The 17,081-nt window shown below is 39.2% G+C and overlaps 1 protein-coding gene across 1 annotated transcript in view; it reads right to left on the reverse strand.

Moving 5' to 3' along the window:
* The window catches only part of pclob (piccolo presynaptic cytomatrix protein b), a 61,568-nt gene extending 56,665 nt beyond the window's left edge, over window positions 1–4,903 (reverse strand). Inside the window, exons 1-2 of the mRNA XM_085282009.1 lie at window positions 4,842–4,903; window positions 2,417–3,455 (exon numbers count right to left, since the gene is read on the reverse strand). Of these exons, the coding sequence (XP_085138135.1) occupies window positions 2,417–3,229 (813 nt within the window). The 5' untranslated portion in view covers window positions 3,230–3,455; window positions 4,842–4,903. The remainder of the gene's footprint in view (window positions 1–2,416; window positions 3,456–4,841) is intronic.
* Between the last annotated feature and the right edge of the window lie 12,178 nt (window positions 4,904–17,081).

The raw sequence follows: 17,081 nt of genomic DNA on the forward strand, positions 1-17,081 counted from the left end.
AAATAACACAGTTTCAAAGGCATAAAATAGTTAATACAAGTTTTAGATACTTTATTTATAACTAGCTATAGTTATAAATTGCTATAGTTATAAATTGTTATAGAAATAGATTCCCAAAGAGCTACTAGCTGAAAACTCTCCATTTCTTAACACGTTGTACAGAGTTTACTTAAAATTTTGCAGAAATTTGACAAGTGGAGAAAAAAGAAAATGTGTCAGGACTAAAGAAAACCATCAATAGGATGTCTGTGAAGGTTCTCAGTCATCCAGGTCATCGTTGTTTAATGTAGACTGTTCCTTGCTACACTGTACAGCACTGTTGCTGTACAGTGTAGCGAGGAACACTGCTGTACAGTGGAGCAGGGAATGCTCAGACCTCTACATTGGAGAGAGCAAACAGCCACTTCATAAACGCATGGCACAACATAGAAGAGCCACCTCGACGGGACAAGACTCTGCATCTAAAGTACAAAGGTCACTCCATCGAGGACACCAATGTTCACATTTTGGACAGAGAAGACAGATGGTTGGCTGATTGTGGCCTACACCCATTTTCACACCTTGGTGATTAGGTAGAGGATCATTAGGGGGTCCATTGTCCCTCTTGGGGGACTCCCATAGGGCTTAAATCTGGGACTCTCCATCATTTGACCTTAGAACTGAAGAAGCTTCTCAGATGAGAGGTGAAACGTTTTCAAGCAACTTAAAGAATTCGAGACGCTTTTCTTTCCAAGCTCCTTAGACCATCAATAAGATATGAGTAGTATCTGACAGTCATGTTCTTGAGAAATAGGAAAAAAATCAAGAAAACACCTGACACTGGTCCTTAAGTTGATCCATGTACTATTCAGTGAATCTTGAAATGGTCTCAGTAGAAGGGTAGCTGTAAATGAGTTAATCTTAAGGAAGGAAAACAAGGAAGTATGCCAAACTACTCCAGAAAATCAGTGGCAAAACCAAATTTTAGTTCAAATCATCATCAGTACATACAAAGGATGTCAGAAGAGAAGTACAACAGTGAGTACTGTGTCTACAGGTATCTGTAGAACACGCTGGACACTCTGTCATGTTTTGGGGCTGCATTTCAGCCTCTGGCACATAGATATCTACCATCAGATTTTCCACCAAGCAATACCAACTCGAAAATGGCTGATTGGCAACAGCTTCATTTTCAGCATGAAAATGATCTCAAATATACTGCCTAAAGCATACCTGGATAGAAAAACACAGTGGAAGACTGTTAGTCATAGATTGGTCACTTGAGAATCTAGCATTTAACATTACTGAAACAGTGTGTGATCATCTTGGGATAAAATGGAATAAAAGGCAACCAACATCCAAAGAAGAGGCTGAACGTCCTTCAGAAAGACTGGAAAACTATTGCTGAAGACTACTTAAAGAAATTACAAGAAAACCTGCCTAATAGATTTCAAGCTGTGTTGGTGAATAAAGGTGGTCATACCAAAGACCGACTTCCATGCTTGTCAGAATTATACAAACACGATTTTTGCATTCTACATTGCATTTCCATGTAGTTTTGCAACAGCTTCAGTAAACAGCTGAACATATCTCACATTTTCATAGCAAAATATAAAGAAATGAGGGGTGGCTCAAGATTTGTTCACAGTATTGTACTAACATGTTACTTCATTCTATGCAAAGCTCTTCAGAGTTCTTCAATCGATTGGTCTTAACAGTCCTCTCAAGGCTGCACTTATACATGTTGCTTGTGCACCTCTTCCTACCACACTTTTTCCTTCCAGTCAAATTTCCATGAATATTCTATGATACAGCACTCTGCAAACAGGCAGCCGTTTCAGCAATGATCTTCTGTGGCTTACTCTCCTTGTAGAGGGTGTCGAAGATCACCACCTGAACAGCAGTCAAGTCAGCAGTCTTCCCCGTGACTGAGGTTGCGTGCACTGAATTAGACTGAGGCATACACGGTATTTATACTGTTTGAGTAGAAGTTTTAATCTCAAACTGAAATATTTGAATAATGTGAGACACTGATTTTTGTATTTTTGTGAGCTATGAGCTGTGATTGTCAAAATGAAAACAAAAAGGCTTGAAATATTTAAATGTGCATTAAATATTACCTTTTTTAATTAAATGACAAAATGCATTTTTTATGATATTCTGAACTTTTAAGATGCATTGATAGATGCAAATGAATAACCATTCAACTCCTGGCCATTTGCCCTCATTGTCTCATGATATCAATTAAAACTACACTGCATTAATATTTTTAATTACATATGTATTAATTCTGTAAGTGTAGTGTATAGCAAAAGTATCCAACCAAAGAAAACTGCTTGAAATTTGTAGTATCAAATAAAAGAACATTTGCATTGAAGCAAAATTACGAGAAAGCATAAAATAGATCACATTAAGACTAAATTAAACCACTACTTACATTAGAGTCTGGAGGGCTGAAGCCACACAAGCTGCACACATCCATTTTACACTGTGTACAGGTTTTATGGTTAGCTGGTTCTTTTGTAAGTTGTGTTGTTTTACACACTGGGCAAAGCTTTGCTACTGCTGTTGACCCTGATCTTGCTTTGGCTGTTCCAGGTGATGAAGACCCTGCTTGTGTCATGCCAGTTGGACCAGGTCCCTTACTCCCTTGCTTATCAGAGGACTGCTGTTGGGATGTGGCCCTGATGCCTTTCTGCTCTGGTCCTGCCTTAGACGAGTCATGCTGTTGCTGCCCAATTTTTGGTGATGCCTGCTGTTGTTTTCCAACCTCAGACCCAACCTTTGTTGACCCTTGTGCACCAGTCTTAGTGGGGTTTTGTTGCTGCATCCTTGTCTGTTGTTGAGCTCCAGGTTTAGGAGAACTTTGCTGTATAGGTTGGTTTTTGGGGGGTTCTCCTTTAGGCTGGACTTCAGGTTGAGCCCCTGTCTTTGAAGTTGTTTGTTGCCCAGCAGGTTTGTTTGAGGGGCCAGTTTGTCCATTTCCATGTAGCTGTGGTGAACCTTGCTTGGGAGGTTGTTGGGTCTTTTGCATAGGGGGAGATTGGCCTGGTTTATGGGGATGCGGTTGCTGTTGATGGTCTTTTCCAGAGCCTGCTGTTGGCTTCTGTTCTCCAGATTGCTTTTGCCCCTGCTGGGGAGGTGATTTTTTATCCCCCTCACCATCATCTCCAAACAAACCAAACTTATTTACAGCAGAGGACACGGCATTGAGGGGGTTTGCCCCACTAAGGAATTTGGAGGAGAACATTGTTGGGTCTTCCTCGTCCTCCCCCTCTTCCTCCTTGCAGGAGCTGGAATCTACAGGACTGTCAGAGTCAGAGCAGGAACTGTCTCCACTTTGACCCGGCTCTCCCACAGATGCCTGAGGGGGGGCTGGACCGGTGGAGAGGGCATCTACAGCCCCACTCCTGCTGCTGCTGCTACTGCTGCTGCTCCCTGGGCTCTCCTCTGGCTCAGCATCTACGTCAGACTTCCTACATACATGACAGACAAAGAGAGGATGTGTGAGGTGACAGAAACAAGGGAGGGATAATGAAAGAGAGTAACATTTGCGGACCACAAGTATGTAGAAGAAGGGATAACGTAGTTTCACCCATCCACTCAACATTAACATAAAGTTGGCTTAATCTAATAACTCAACTTTGAAGACCATCAATGCATTACACAATATGTACTTAACTCGATTTAGACAAGTGTATCCTTATCTGAACCTATTAACTGCATGGTTTTCAATAGAGAAATTTTCATATAAATATTCTGTAAGAATCTGTGTATTAGACACACCGGTGTTTGATAAATTATATTTATTTCCATTCTGGTTAGAACTATTATTATTTGTCATTAAAGCCATTAAAGATTCATTCTCTTTGATTTACTCCACACCGACTGTTGCTTTCAGTACCATGGACGGGACCAGAACCGCTCTGCTGCTTGCAGCCTATACAAATCAGAGAGATCCTTGTCAGCCAGTTAAAGCCTACGATACAGCCTAATGTGCAATACAGGAGGGGGATGTTGCTCTCAATTGACCGGGCTACTACAAATCCTATTCAAATGACTATTGAAGGTGGACTTGCGGGTCCAGAACACCATTTTTTTTCACGGTGACAGAATTCGATTTTCATTATCCGAATGGCACCGATTGTCACGGAGTGAAAAATGTCACGCAAGACGTGTTTTACAGCAGCCAGACGAGTAAACACAGGAAATCTAGCGCTTTCACTGGAGAAACTGCAGGCACATCCGGGTAGCGGCCCAGCAAATAATGCATGGGAAGTAAATACTGATAGTTTCTTGGACAAAAGCAACATCAAGGACAATACAAGTCTGTGATGACCAATTATCTTTCTAAATAGGCAATTACAGCTGCGTTCGGCGTTTACTACGCAATGCTCACTTGCAGCTCAGGTTCACTCATACGCGGTGTATCTGACGTATCCACGGCGCTTTACCGATATGAAAAGGCATCATGCATAACCACCAACCATTCTAAACCGGACAACATCTTAGTCCGCAGAGGGTACGAGGTGATAACAGCCCAAGCCCACGGGTGAGCGAAAAAATGGAAAACACATTCTCACCTTTTTCTTGTGTCCTTGACCAGGTATCTTAACGAATATTTTTTATACTTAATGTGTAGTATACTGTTCTAGATTATTGTAAACCAGCGTAAAACTGTGACGAAACCCAGTAACAGCTCTGTCATCCCTGTGATTTCCCGAAATACCATCTGTTATCCACTCTGCGCCCCCCGCTCACCTCCTCCCATCCTGCATGCAACCAAGCATCCTTCACCCTCCACGGTCACAATGTCAAACACTGAAGCGCAGAATTCAAGAGAAACCGAAGAGAAACAGTACCTTCATCAACAGCTGATCTGTCTCCCCATCCTGCCCAACCTTCCTGAGATATCCCCTATCCGTGTCTGTCTGATCGCCGGGGGATAGAGAGCACAGGGCAGCGGATAGAGAGCGATCAGCATCCACTCCGCCTCCCACTTTTGCGCGCATGCGCCACATCTGACAGGTGATCACAATATATATCACGCACGGAAATTGAAATTAAAGGGGACAAGCGATTTATTTCCCCTGGAGTCACGTGTGATCAGACCTGAAAATTTACCCTTATGCTGAACGTCTTCTCAGTGGCCGCTGACAGATTTGATATGTCATTGCTGTGATCGTGAGTTGCAGTATAGCTGGATAATAATAATAATTAAAAAAAAGAGCAGCACTGGATAATTTCACATCACTTTAAATGTTATACCCGATTAATTGCATTTTCTAGACAAATGACGCACCCCTGTCACGTTCACTTATTTCTCTTGTTCCTGAAAGCACAGTGGATTTAAATCAACACTGAGCACAAGAAAGGCAAATAATGCCTCATCTGCTTTATGTATGTGCTAGGTCCTCTTTTGGATTTGCAGTGTGAGCATGCCCGAGCACCATTAAGAAAGTGAGCAAGCTATGACCCTCTGTTGTCTGAAAGACAGAATGAGAGCGCTTTCCCCGGCTTATATATTGTAAAGTTCAGCTTTAGACTCTGTCTTAGAAGAAATTAGTTCATCTGACCTGCCTCTAAGTTTTCTTCTTATAGTGCTCTCTGTCAATTTAGTTAAGGTAAATGTTCCAACCAGCCTTGGTTCCGGATCTCTTCCACAGTAATAATGGGCTAGATATAATCCACACAGCCTCCATTATAGAGTATCAGTTCATTTAGTTTCATTAACAAATAAACATGCTTAGTGAAGCAAAATGCATGAGTAACTCTGTGCACAAGCAGCTCTTGTTGTTTTATTTAGCTCATACAAAAGAAATTCACACCAACTGCCACTGTATATCAGTTCTTCCATGGTTCAGACCTGGACACCTGTCAAGATTTTGACTGCATAATCTCGTTTTTTCCCCTTGTACTAACTTTCTTATCTCTGTCACAACTGAAAGAGCAGATGTGAGGAGAAGAGACAATTTGGACAATCATATCTGGTCCTGCTTTGGAAAACTTTTCCAGTTCAAGGAGGTTGCATATCATGATCACAGCTTTTGGCAGCTCTGCAGAATTTATAATTATATTCGAAACAGATAACCATGTAAATGCAAAAATGTGTATACTACTAAAATATTCAAATATGTAGTTTTCTTCCTGGTGAACTGATGATATGGAATATATCACAAAGTTTAGCAAAACTTTTGCTCTATTATTTATCACTTCTGTAGCATCCTGCTACCATAAAAGAGGAAATTCACCCTCAGCAATTACTCACCACCACAGTTCATCATTTTTGAGCACTAATATAGATCCACCATGGCATGCATGTTTACTCAGTCGTACAGTCAATAATTTCCTACTCAGTGTCTGGTAAGCCTGAGGAAGCTCTGTGGGAAGGATAGAGAGCAAGTGTTGTGTGGGCGTGTGGAAGAGTTACGTCATGTGTGATGTGTGAGCAGCAGAATCGCTATGATCTCTCTTTGGAAAGCGCCAAATCTGGCTTCACTGCAGACATGTACACATACACAAACAGATACGCACACAGGAAACATGTAACACAATCTCCATCTGGGGATATAGGCTGTAACTTTTCCGTGTCCTCCTACCTGGGCTGAAAATCCATTAAGTAATCTCAAAACTGCTTATCTCTACCTCATCCTCACAATCTGCCGCTTCCTTCTGTTTCCTCTTTTTGTTTTTGTAAAGTTTTAGAACAGAAAAAGAGTAGAGCTAAAATTATGTTAATGCACACTAATACCTTTATGTGCCATTAGGTAATGTCTTAGGTCATTGTTGTATCGTGAGCTTTAGGTTTCATATTTTCTTCTGACAATGATTACGAGATAAATAATATGATTAGCTTTGATGTTTAAAGCACATTACAGTAAACAGGCTGTCTATAATTTAGTGTTTATCATTAAACAGTTTACACTCTTCCTCACAACAGATTTGTTTGTCAGTCAATATTATGTAAGACAGCAGGAAATCACCAGATGTGGGACGAGCATGTTCTTTTCTTTTGTTCCCTCCCTACTTGTCAGTTTAAATACAATAACCAAAATCTCCACTGTCACCATCCTTTTTTCCCCCACATATTCTTTGATAAGGGCAGACCAGACTTTGCTCTCACACAACTAAGACATCGCAGATTTTTAACTGCATCACTCACATGTTTACCAGCTGACCTCAAAGTGAATTAGAGTCTGTCACGTGTATCCAGGAACGAAACAAAAACCAAGTTGCTGATGGGAAGCTTTGAAAGCTCACTTCTTTTCAGTGGCTTCACATGTATAGAAAGTACAACCCCAATTACTAACAAGTTGGGACATAAAATTTAAATAAAAAACACAATGCAATGATTTGCAAATCTCATAAACCTATGTTTTATTCGCAGCAGAATGTGGAAAGCATATCTAATGTTTAAGCTGAGAAAATGTAACATTTTAAGAAAAAATAAGGTGACTTTAATGATGATATGGTGATGACAACACAGCTTAAAAAAAGTTGAAAATGCATGTTTACCACTGTAACATCTATCTTAACAACAATCCTGGGAAACATCTGGGAACTGAGGAGACCAATTCCAGGACTGTCCCATTCTTGTCTGATATAGAATCCCAGTCCTCAACAGTCCTGGGTCTTTTTTTTTTTAAAATCAAATAGGTGAACGGTCTAGACTGTAGGCAGATTGGTTCAGCACCGAGACTCTTCTAGCACAAACCACACTGTTACAATAGTTGGCAGTAAGCAGTTTACCATTTTCTTGTTGAAAGGCTTTCACTGAAAAAAGATTCTGCCTGCATGGGAGCACATGTTGATTTAAAACCTGTATATACCTTTCAGCTTTGCTGCTGCCTTTCCAGCTGTGCAAGCTGCCGATTTAATAGGCATTAAGTCGCTCCCACATCATCAGAGACGCAGGCTTTTGAATGAGCACTGATAACAAGTCAGATGGTCCCTCTCCTCTTTAGTCCAAAGGATGCAACATCCATGTTTTCCAAAATGAAAATTAGTCTGACCAAAGAAACATTTTCCACTGTTTTCAATCTTAAATGAACTTTTGACCCGAAAACACAGCCGTGTTTCTGAATCTTGTTCACATATTGGTTCTTCTTTGCATGATAGAGCTTTAACCTTTGTTTGTGGATGCCATGGTGAACTGTGTTCACAAACACAGAAGTGTTCTTAGGCCCAAGCCCGTTTCTATGACAGAATCATGCCTGGTTTTAATGCAGCGCTGCCAAAGATCACAGGCATTCAATACCGATTTCTCCAATTTGTCATTTGATGATATGATGTACTGTAAATGATGAGAAGACAATTTTATGTTGAGGAACATTATCCTGAAATTGTTCCACAATGTAGCTTTTTGTCCATTTTTACAAACCTCTTATGCGGTTTTTATATCCAGCTACGTTACTGACCTGTGGCCAATTAACCTATTTGGGATGTTTTGTTTTGTTTTTTTGCTAAATGTTCCTCCAGGTGTTTTTTTGTTTTTTGTTTTTTTGGTACCACTTACTTTTCCAGATTTTAGTTTTCCCACGTTAATGCCATCACATTCAAAATGAGGTGATAGTTTTTTGTGAAATATGAAGATTTTGTAGTTTAAACATTTGATATGTTTTCTATTTTGTATTGTGAATAAAATATGTTTTATATGGCAGTTTGAACTTCAGACCTGCTTGCACGGGGACAGAAGAGCTTCTTGCTACTTTGCTTATCTGTTACTAGCCCAGTAATAAAAACCATAAATGTGTCTTTTATAGGAATTTTAAATAAGAAAATAAACATGATGGCGTGACTAAGAAGAGTTGACCAAACACATCTGTAGTTCTCGCTCATGTAGTAACGCTCTTGTATTCTACACTTGTATTCTTCTCTCCACAGTTGATACCAACACCCACACACCCGTCCCTATTTCTCTCTCACTGTTTCTCTATCAGGCTGTGTACACAAACAAACTCAAACAGATTTGAGAGGCAGTACTTATCTCTCTCTCATTTTAATTAAGCAGACACTGTGGAGCATTATGCTGCCTAGCAGTTTCTAACTTCCCTAGCTGCAATTCTCACATATGAGACTGCTACTTCCGCAACAAGAACAACAGTCAAACATTCACTTTTTTTGATAATGTTGGAATAAGTTTACAAAAACACACACCTCTGACGTTGACCCTTGAGGAATTCAAAGCAGTTTTTTCCCGGCATGGTTTTCTCGGGAGCAGAGCCGGAGCAAGGTGGAGTGGTAACCTGCATCGAGGTGTATTGCTGTCCTCTGTAGGTCTCTAGGTCTCTGTGCCTGAGTATCTGGCAGGTTCACAATGTAATCTATACAGTAACCTGATCACACACACTTTGCCAGCATCATTAAATTTACATATCTGCCCCTGGGAGGGGAAAATATGGACTTGCAATAATACTCTCTGAACAGAACCGAAACACATGTGGAAAGAGCAAAAATCACTAATATAATATTAACAGCAGATGAAGGTGTTTACAGGTTCTGTATTTCAGGAATCTAGTTCTGTGTGTAATTCGATCTAATGCAGGCTGTTATTCGTTGCAACATGTTATTAATTGCCAGAATATAGATCCTTACATCCCTGAAGGGACTGGCTCAACAGTGGACAGGAAAAATACACAAAAATTGCACACTCTGTCATGAGTTGTTTTTCCTGTTGAATGCGTTGTTTACAGTTCGACTCAAGTACAAACTGTGTCACACATAAAATATGTTCCAAACAATGCAACTGACTGACCGTTAACTTGATTGTGTTCGAATGTACATGAGACACAGGTAGAGATTAGATTAGATAGAACTTTATTAATCCCTCGGGTGGGTTCCTCTGGGAAATTCGATTTCCAAAAAAGCACAGCACCGACAGAAGTTACAGAGTTATACACACACACATATATATAAATACAGAGACAATATAAATAAAATATACGAAGGGGATAAATAGAATAAATAGGAATAAAAATAAAAATAAAAAGTTAAAAAATAAAGAGTTACCAAGCACTGGCAGTCTGATGTGTGTCACTTGGGAGAATGGTTTGTGCTTTGTGCCTTCCTCACTCAGCATTGTGCTAGAACACTGAGCAAGCCTCTAAAGCCACCCAGTCCTTTTTCCTGATGAGTGACCACTGCTATCTCCCGTACTAAAAATACTCTTAAAGAGACAGCACGGACAAGACATCTGTATGGGCTTATCACTGCCCCTACTACTCTTATCTTGCTTTTCACACCAGCCCCTCCCTCTGCTGCCATGTCACGGGAGAAATTTGAGGATTACCCAGTTCACGCCCCCAAATCCTCCAAATCAGTGAGCACAAAATCACTGCTGATAGAGTCAGACTGGCATAGGTGAAAAGGATGGACGAGAATAAAAATGAGTCTTTATTTTCTAGTCTGACAGGAAATAAGCACTACCTTAATGAATATCTTACAGCCGAGAGGAAAAAAGTCAGTGACAGGTTTAGCAGATGTAGGACCAGGCAGTATGAATTGTGCGTCTAGAAAACCCAATTTGGCTGAAAAGACTCACATCAGCTTTAATGCTAATGGAATTGCTAATGGAATTGGCAAAAGCCTTAAGTAAAACATTTTGCTGTCTTTCTCAGGCATATCTTGCTGACATTATTAAGCTTTAATTATAAAAGGCATGGAGAGTGTGTGCATTTGCTTTGTGTTTCCAGATCTTACAATATCATACTTGGCAAATCTCTGAAATCCGCATTTCAACCATGTGACAGCATAAACCTTTGTGCACCTCAGTCTATGTAGCATGTAATCATACAAGCCCTGAAACGGCCAATCTATAATGGTGTCGGTGCCTGAATGGCATCAGAATGTTTGTACAGGTTCTGTGATAAGGTCCAGACAGCCAGCTGTATATAATTGAAGAGGTGTAAAAGAAGATGGGGTTTTAGACTACAAGGAGAGTCCTGCACTAACAGTGTACAGTGTCAGGGGTAGCCTTTCTTCAGCTTGCATGCAGGCACTTTAACTAAAATGTATATTTCTTTTGCAAAGAAATCCAAATCAAATTCAATAGCATTGCTACCAAATGTTTGCAAAAAGAGCATTTTTTATTATTAGTATTAGTATTTTCAAATTGCACTTTATTCTCAAATGTTTTCAGTGTATATGGTATTTATATACTGCATGCTGCAAAATGTGTTTTAAAATAAATATTATTTCTGACTAATATGAACCAATGGAGATGTGCACTTCTTGCATTAGTTGCTTGTTTTCTATTTGTGTGGCTCTCTTAGTATTCAACTCTTGCGGCTTGAAAGCCTCTAGTGAAAAAGAGACGATGACCTTGCATGTGTGCGTAGTGTGTGTCCTGATGATTTCTAAGATGGACACCATGAAGAGTGAGAGGCATCACTTTCTGGTGTATTTTTCATCAGGGAGTTTTGCAGTATACTCTTATATCACCTTCACTGGCACTCGCTTAGTTGCTGAACAGCAGAGAAACTGTACCACCTGGTGTATGTGTGTGCACCAGGGTATATCTGTATGTGTGTGTCTGTGAGTGCGCGTCTGTGTGACTGAGTATGCACACTGTACTCAACCTGCCCAGGGAGAGGATCTATTCTCTCATCAAATATTCACCAGCAACCACAGGCTCCCAGCTGCCTGCTGCTATAATGCACACATATTGCTATGTTATTCAGTGCTTGACGAACATTCAGCTGTCAACTGAAAAAAAAGTGCCTCGTAAAATGTTTGAACAGTCCATTTTGAGAATCAGTTTTCAGTGTCTGCAGCTCCCCTGGAAGTGTACACATAAATCACATGTTTAAAATTTATTCACAACCATAGATCAAATCAACAATGTGTGGCATTTTCATGAAAAACAGATCATTAAACTATGCTTTAAAAGCAGTTCATGTATTTTAATGCTAACATTCAGGATGTTTAATTTATACTAAAAAATATAACTGGGTAACTCTTAGCTGAAAGAATAATACTGGGTTCTGCCTTCCTATACTTTAATAAACTAATGCGTATTAATGAAGAAATATAGTAACGCTATTGGTTTTATATGTTTCAACTAGACAATGTTAGTTTCAAAGCTCAGACTGTTGAACTGTTGAGGCAAATTTGGAAAGTTAAACTGCATTTAAATGTGTGGTTCATGAAAGAACTGGAGTGTGGCAAAAGAAAAGCTGTGATCACTTCCAAAGTATTAGTGTACAACACGACACTTTGAAGAATATCTCTGAAAGTGTCATGAAGTGCTGAACAATCTGCTTAAGACTACTAATTTGATCACTCATACAAATCCGTGTATTTTCTGTGGATGAAACTAACAGATGCTGGTACCTTACAGCCTTAAGCACTTTCTGTTTTCACTCAGGGGCCCTGGGATCATTTAGCATTGGGTAAAATATCTTTGTCCTCATTGGTTTCTTCATCTTTTATCACCTGTCTGCAGCAGAGGATGCTTTATATTTGTCTTTACTAAAACACCACACTTAGGTTTAGTTACATTTGGTCTCTTATACCGTAACTATTTTTTTCATTTTATGTTTGTTTTCCTAAGTACATTTCACAAACAGGCTAGAAGAAAATCACATAATGCAAATAATAATGTCCAAACGTCATCATTATTTTCCTTTGCTCCCTCCCTCTCTCTCTCTCTTTCTGTGCATATTGATTAGATGAATGGTTGAGAGGCTTCAACGGACAAGCAGGCTGAATGCCTACTGTATATGCTTACTTAACAGGATGCAAATCTTTGAGTACATGCATTTCTGTAGCTGGGATCAACAATAAATATAGATGAATTCTTGCAGCTCCATAGTATGTCTGAGACTGTTTCACTTCTCTGTAACCAAATAATAATCTCTACATTTATATGTAAATCAAGACTTTTCATTGTATTACTCCTGCATATAAAAGCCAATACGACCAATATTTGCTGCTTCTCAGTGCATGTTGTTTGGTGTTTAACAGCCTTGGCCAGCTGTTGGAGCTGACATGGTACAAAGGTCAGAGTTATGTAATGAGCAAGACGCTGGGATAAAGAGATGGATTAGAGGAGAGAGCAGCCCCCACAGGGACATAAATGTAGTGATTACACTGAGATTCATGACGCAGTATTCATGCATTACTTTCGCTAAACAGTGCACTTTACTGAATAGAGATGTTAAATAAAGCTGCACAGATGCATTTTTTTTATTGATTTTTTGTTTATTGCTTTGTTTTCCTATCTCCTGACTGTGTTGTTGTTTTAAACTTTTTTTCTTCTCTCTTCAAAAAGAAATTTCATTTCATATTAGTATGTAGGCATTCTGTTGGTAAAATATACAAATAAATGCCAAAAAATAATGAGTTGTGCTGAGCAGCATTACAAATTTTTACCTGTCTGTCATGCACGATATTTTAGGGCAACCAAGTTTTTCACTTGCATCCGGTACCTCTCTTGGAAGATTTCGAGTTCAGGTTTCCAGATGAGGCAGTAATATAATTCAAAGTTTGTTATCCCTGGAGAGGCAAACCCCAAAGGTGACGGGAGCACAGAGCTCCCCATCACACACCTCAGTGGGTATACGTTACTCTGTGCCCTCTTTTCTTTGCTTTATTCTCTTCACAATTTCCCTATCTCTCTCTGACTCATTCTGCTTTCTCTGCTTTCCCTTGCCTATCAGTCGGAAAAGCCAGATGATCTACACTTCCCATCTTTCTCACTCGCTCAGCTGTCCTTTCTAAGCCTCTCGTGTCTTCTGAAGTATGGGCGCTGTGGGAAACATCGCAGCTCCCATACTGATGGCTGGTAGATGCCTACCAGCCATCACATTGATGGCTGGTAGGGATCTTTATTATTCACAAAGTCATTCCTGGGATCAGAGAAAAGCACACTGACACATGAATCAGAGTGAATCCTCTTGAATGTGTAATTTGAGTTTTCATGTCTTGTATAGGTGACACATGTGCTATTGCAAGCAATATACAAAAACAAAGCCCACTCAGGGGTCAGTACAAGCTCTCTCACTTTGGTTATCTAATGTAGTGGCTGCTGGGGAAATATACTTCTATGACAGCTTTGTCATTGAGATAACACTGGGCAGCATAGCACATGTTGTCCTGTTGCTGTGTGTACAGTGTTTTTGTGTATGACATTTTTTGTATTATCATCCATCATACAACCTCATTTCCTGAAAAGTTGTCACAATATGAAAAATTCAAATAAGACAGAATGATTTGAAAATTTTATAAACCCATATTTCATTCACAACAGAAAATAGAAAACATCACATTTTAAAATTATTATTATAAGAAGAAAAATAATGTAATTTAAAGTTTTATAGGAACAACCTGTCACAAAAAAGCTGGGACAGAGTCTTGTTTACCACTGTGTAGCATCCCTGTTTTCTTTGAAGAACGGTCTGTAAACATCTGTGAATGGAGCAAATATCTGGACTTTTGGATTCGCAGAAATGTTCCACTCTCGTCTGATATACAATTCTAACTGTCAACAGTCCAGGTTTATAGTATTTTTCATTTGTGAAACAAATCTTTTTAGTTGGAAAGGTCCGCAGGCAGGCCGGTTCAGCCCCTGGACTCTCCTAACACAAAACTGTGTCGTTATAATATACATGCATATACCTTTCAGCACTGATGTTGCCTTTCCAGATGTACAAGCTTTCACTTCCATAGCTAATAATTCATTCCCATACGTTGACAGATGCTATAAAATACAAAACAAAACCAAAATATACTAAAAAATATTATACAAGAGAGAAAACTATGAGAGCTATCTGTTCATATTTGCTGGGCACAGCACAATCAGTTGTTGCAAAAATGCACAGGGACACAACATTAAAGAGTGTTAGTACTTGTAGCAGATCATTTACCATTTGTTCATTTTCCACTGCCTGATAACCTCCCCCTTTTTTCTGTGGCATTTTCACTTGTAATCAAATACAGTGGATTCTGATGGAAGCAGTGCTGTGTGGCAACAACAAAGACAACAGGGGACAAAAACGGGAAAATTGCAAACAGAGGAAAAGACTGAGCATTATCCTCAACAAAGCCAAGGAAGGGTACTGTTTTTATTACAGAGCCCTTTGACTGTTGGGGTCTTTGTTGGTTTACAGAGTTTTGAGCACAATTAATTTGCCTCTCAATCCTAAAATGCATAATTAATATGAGTTGTTCCAGATTTATTATTTTCTTTTCCATCTGTTTTCATCTACTCAGATGGAATCCATGTGTTGGATCAGAAGACAAATTTAGGAGGTGAATTAAGGGTTTAATTCCATAAGAAAGGAAGGCACTTTGGAGCTTAACTAAGAGAACAAGTTTCATGTAGTAGAGTATGATTTATGAGTGACCACAGGGACTACTGGTTACAGGGGCCCAAGAAACAGTGTTAAAAACTTGACCGAAAGAGAGAAAAGGATTCTTTGATGAGGAGGTGAGCTGAACTGAGTCTGTTGCTATGGTAGCCATGTGGAATAAATCAGCAGCATGAATTCCATTCTGAAATGCCTTCAGCACCCCACTGACTCAGGTAGACCCAGGCGGAATGTGAATGAGTCTGATGTCCCAGTATGTATTTCACTCTGGAGAATAAAAAGAACCCTGAACAGATGTTATTGGTTGCCCTAGATGTATTTTTCGGTGACGGTGACATTTTATACAGGTAAATACATACTGCACTATAATCAGTGTTGGGGGGTAACGGAATACATGTACCGCCGTTACGTATTTAAAATACAAAATATGAGTAACTGTATTCTGTTACAGTTACCGTTTAAAAAGGTGGTATTCAGAATACAGTTACTTTGGAATATGTAACGGAATACGTTACAAAATACATTTTGGGTCATGTATTCTGTAATCCATAGTGCAATATATTTTAAAAGTAACCTTCCCAACACTGACTATAATATAAATGCAAAAAAAAGAAAAGAAAAAAAAGTGGGGCTGTGGTTCATGGCCAGCCATCTCCACTTTGGTCTTAAGGACATCAAGTTCCAGAAGTTTTGTACTTTCTTCAGGTGCAGCTCGGCAAACCTGAACTATGCTACCACCTTCTTTTAATCGGGAAGCAACCTTCTCTTGGCAAAACTTCAAAACAAGCCATAGTTGTCCAGTGCAAATGGCACTTTTCTGAACTTTAACGTTTGATATTTTGATTGCTGCTTACAGAGTCTGACATGTAGTTCTTTTTTGCAGTTTCTCTGAGCATCCTCAGTCTTGCTTTCTGATGAATTTGCTGGGATGTCCACTCTGGGAAGATTGACACCCGTCTTGAATGTTTTCCGCTAGTGAACAGTCTTTCTCACTGTAGAATGATGGACTTCAGATAGCTTGGAAATGGTCTCATAGCCCTTCCCAGATTGATCAGAGGCAATAGTTGCTCCTTTAAGGTCATTGCTTTCCATTCCCTTTCCTTCTTTTGATTATGTTTGTAAATCTAAAAGCTCCAGACCAACAAACTGTCAGAACTGCTTTCCTAGAGGTGCCCACACTTAAGGACAATCAAGTGCATTTGATCATAAGCACCAGGCTGCTACTTACTCTCAATTTTTACGGAAGCAGTAAGGGTGTACTAATTTTTCACACACTTCTTCTGCATGTTGGCTTAATTTTTATTAAATAATTGCACAGTGTAATATGCCATGTGTTGCTTACCAAATTTTAAGACCTACCAGGTGATTTTTATGATGCCCTGATATGTAAAACCTTAGAACTGACAGATGGTGTGCTACCATACAATAGTATACAATATACATACAGCATACAATACACATAATACTGTCGGTACATTTGGTGTGCTTTCTTTTTAATAAAATATAGGAAAATCTTGCTGTGATCATTTCAGTTGTTTTAATGTTGATATTAAAACAAAGAAGTTCTATTTGCTGAGAAATAATAGAGGTAAAATAAATATAAACATATATTATATTATAGTAGATTATTATAAAAATTATATATATATATATATATATATATATTTTGTCTTTTTAATCACTACTACTGCATAACCACTTTCTCCATCTGTTTGTGTGTGTATGCTGTTACACACACTCGGAGTATGCGTTGCCATTATTGATTGCTTAACCACAGAGGTGACACCAGGGAAG

Source organism: Mchenga conophoros, linkage group LG7, assembly GCF_057382185.1.
Source record: "Mchenga conophoros isolate Kocher_MC1m ecotype Shallow Benthic linkage group LG7, M_conophoros_male_GT1.1, whole genome shotgun sequence".
In the NCBI taxonomy this organism is placed as follows: domain Eukaryota; kingdom Metazoa; phylum Chordata; class Actinopteri; order Cichliformes; family Cichlidae; genus Mchenga; species Mchenga conophoros.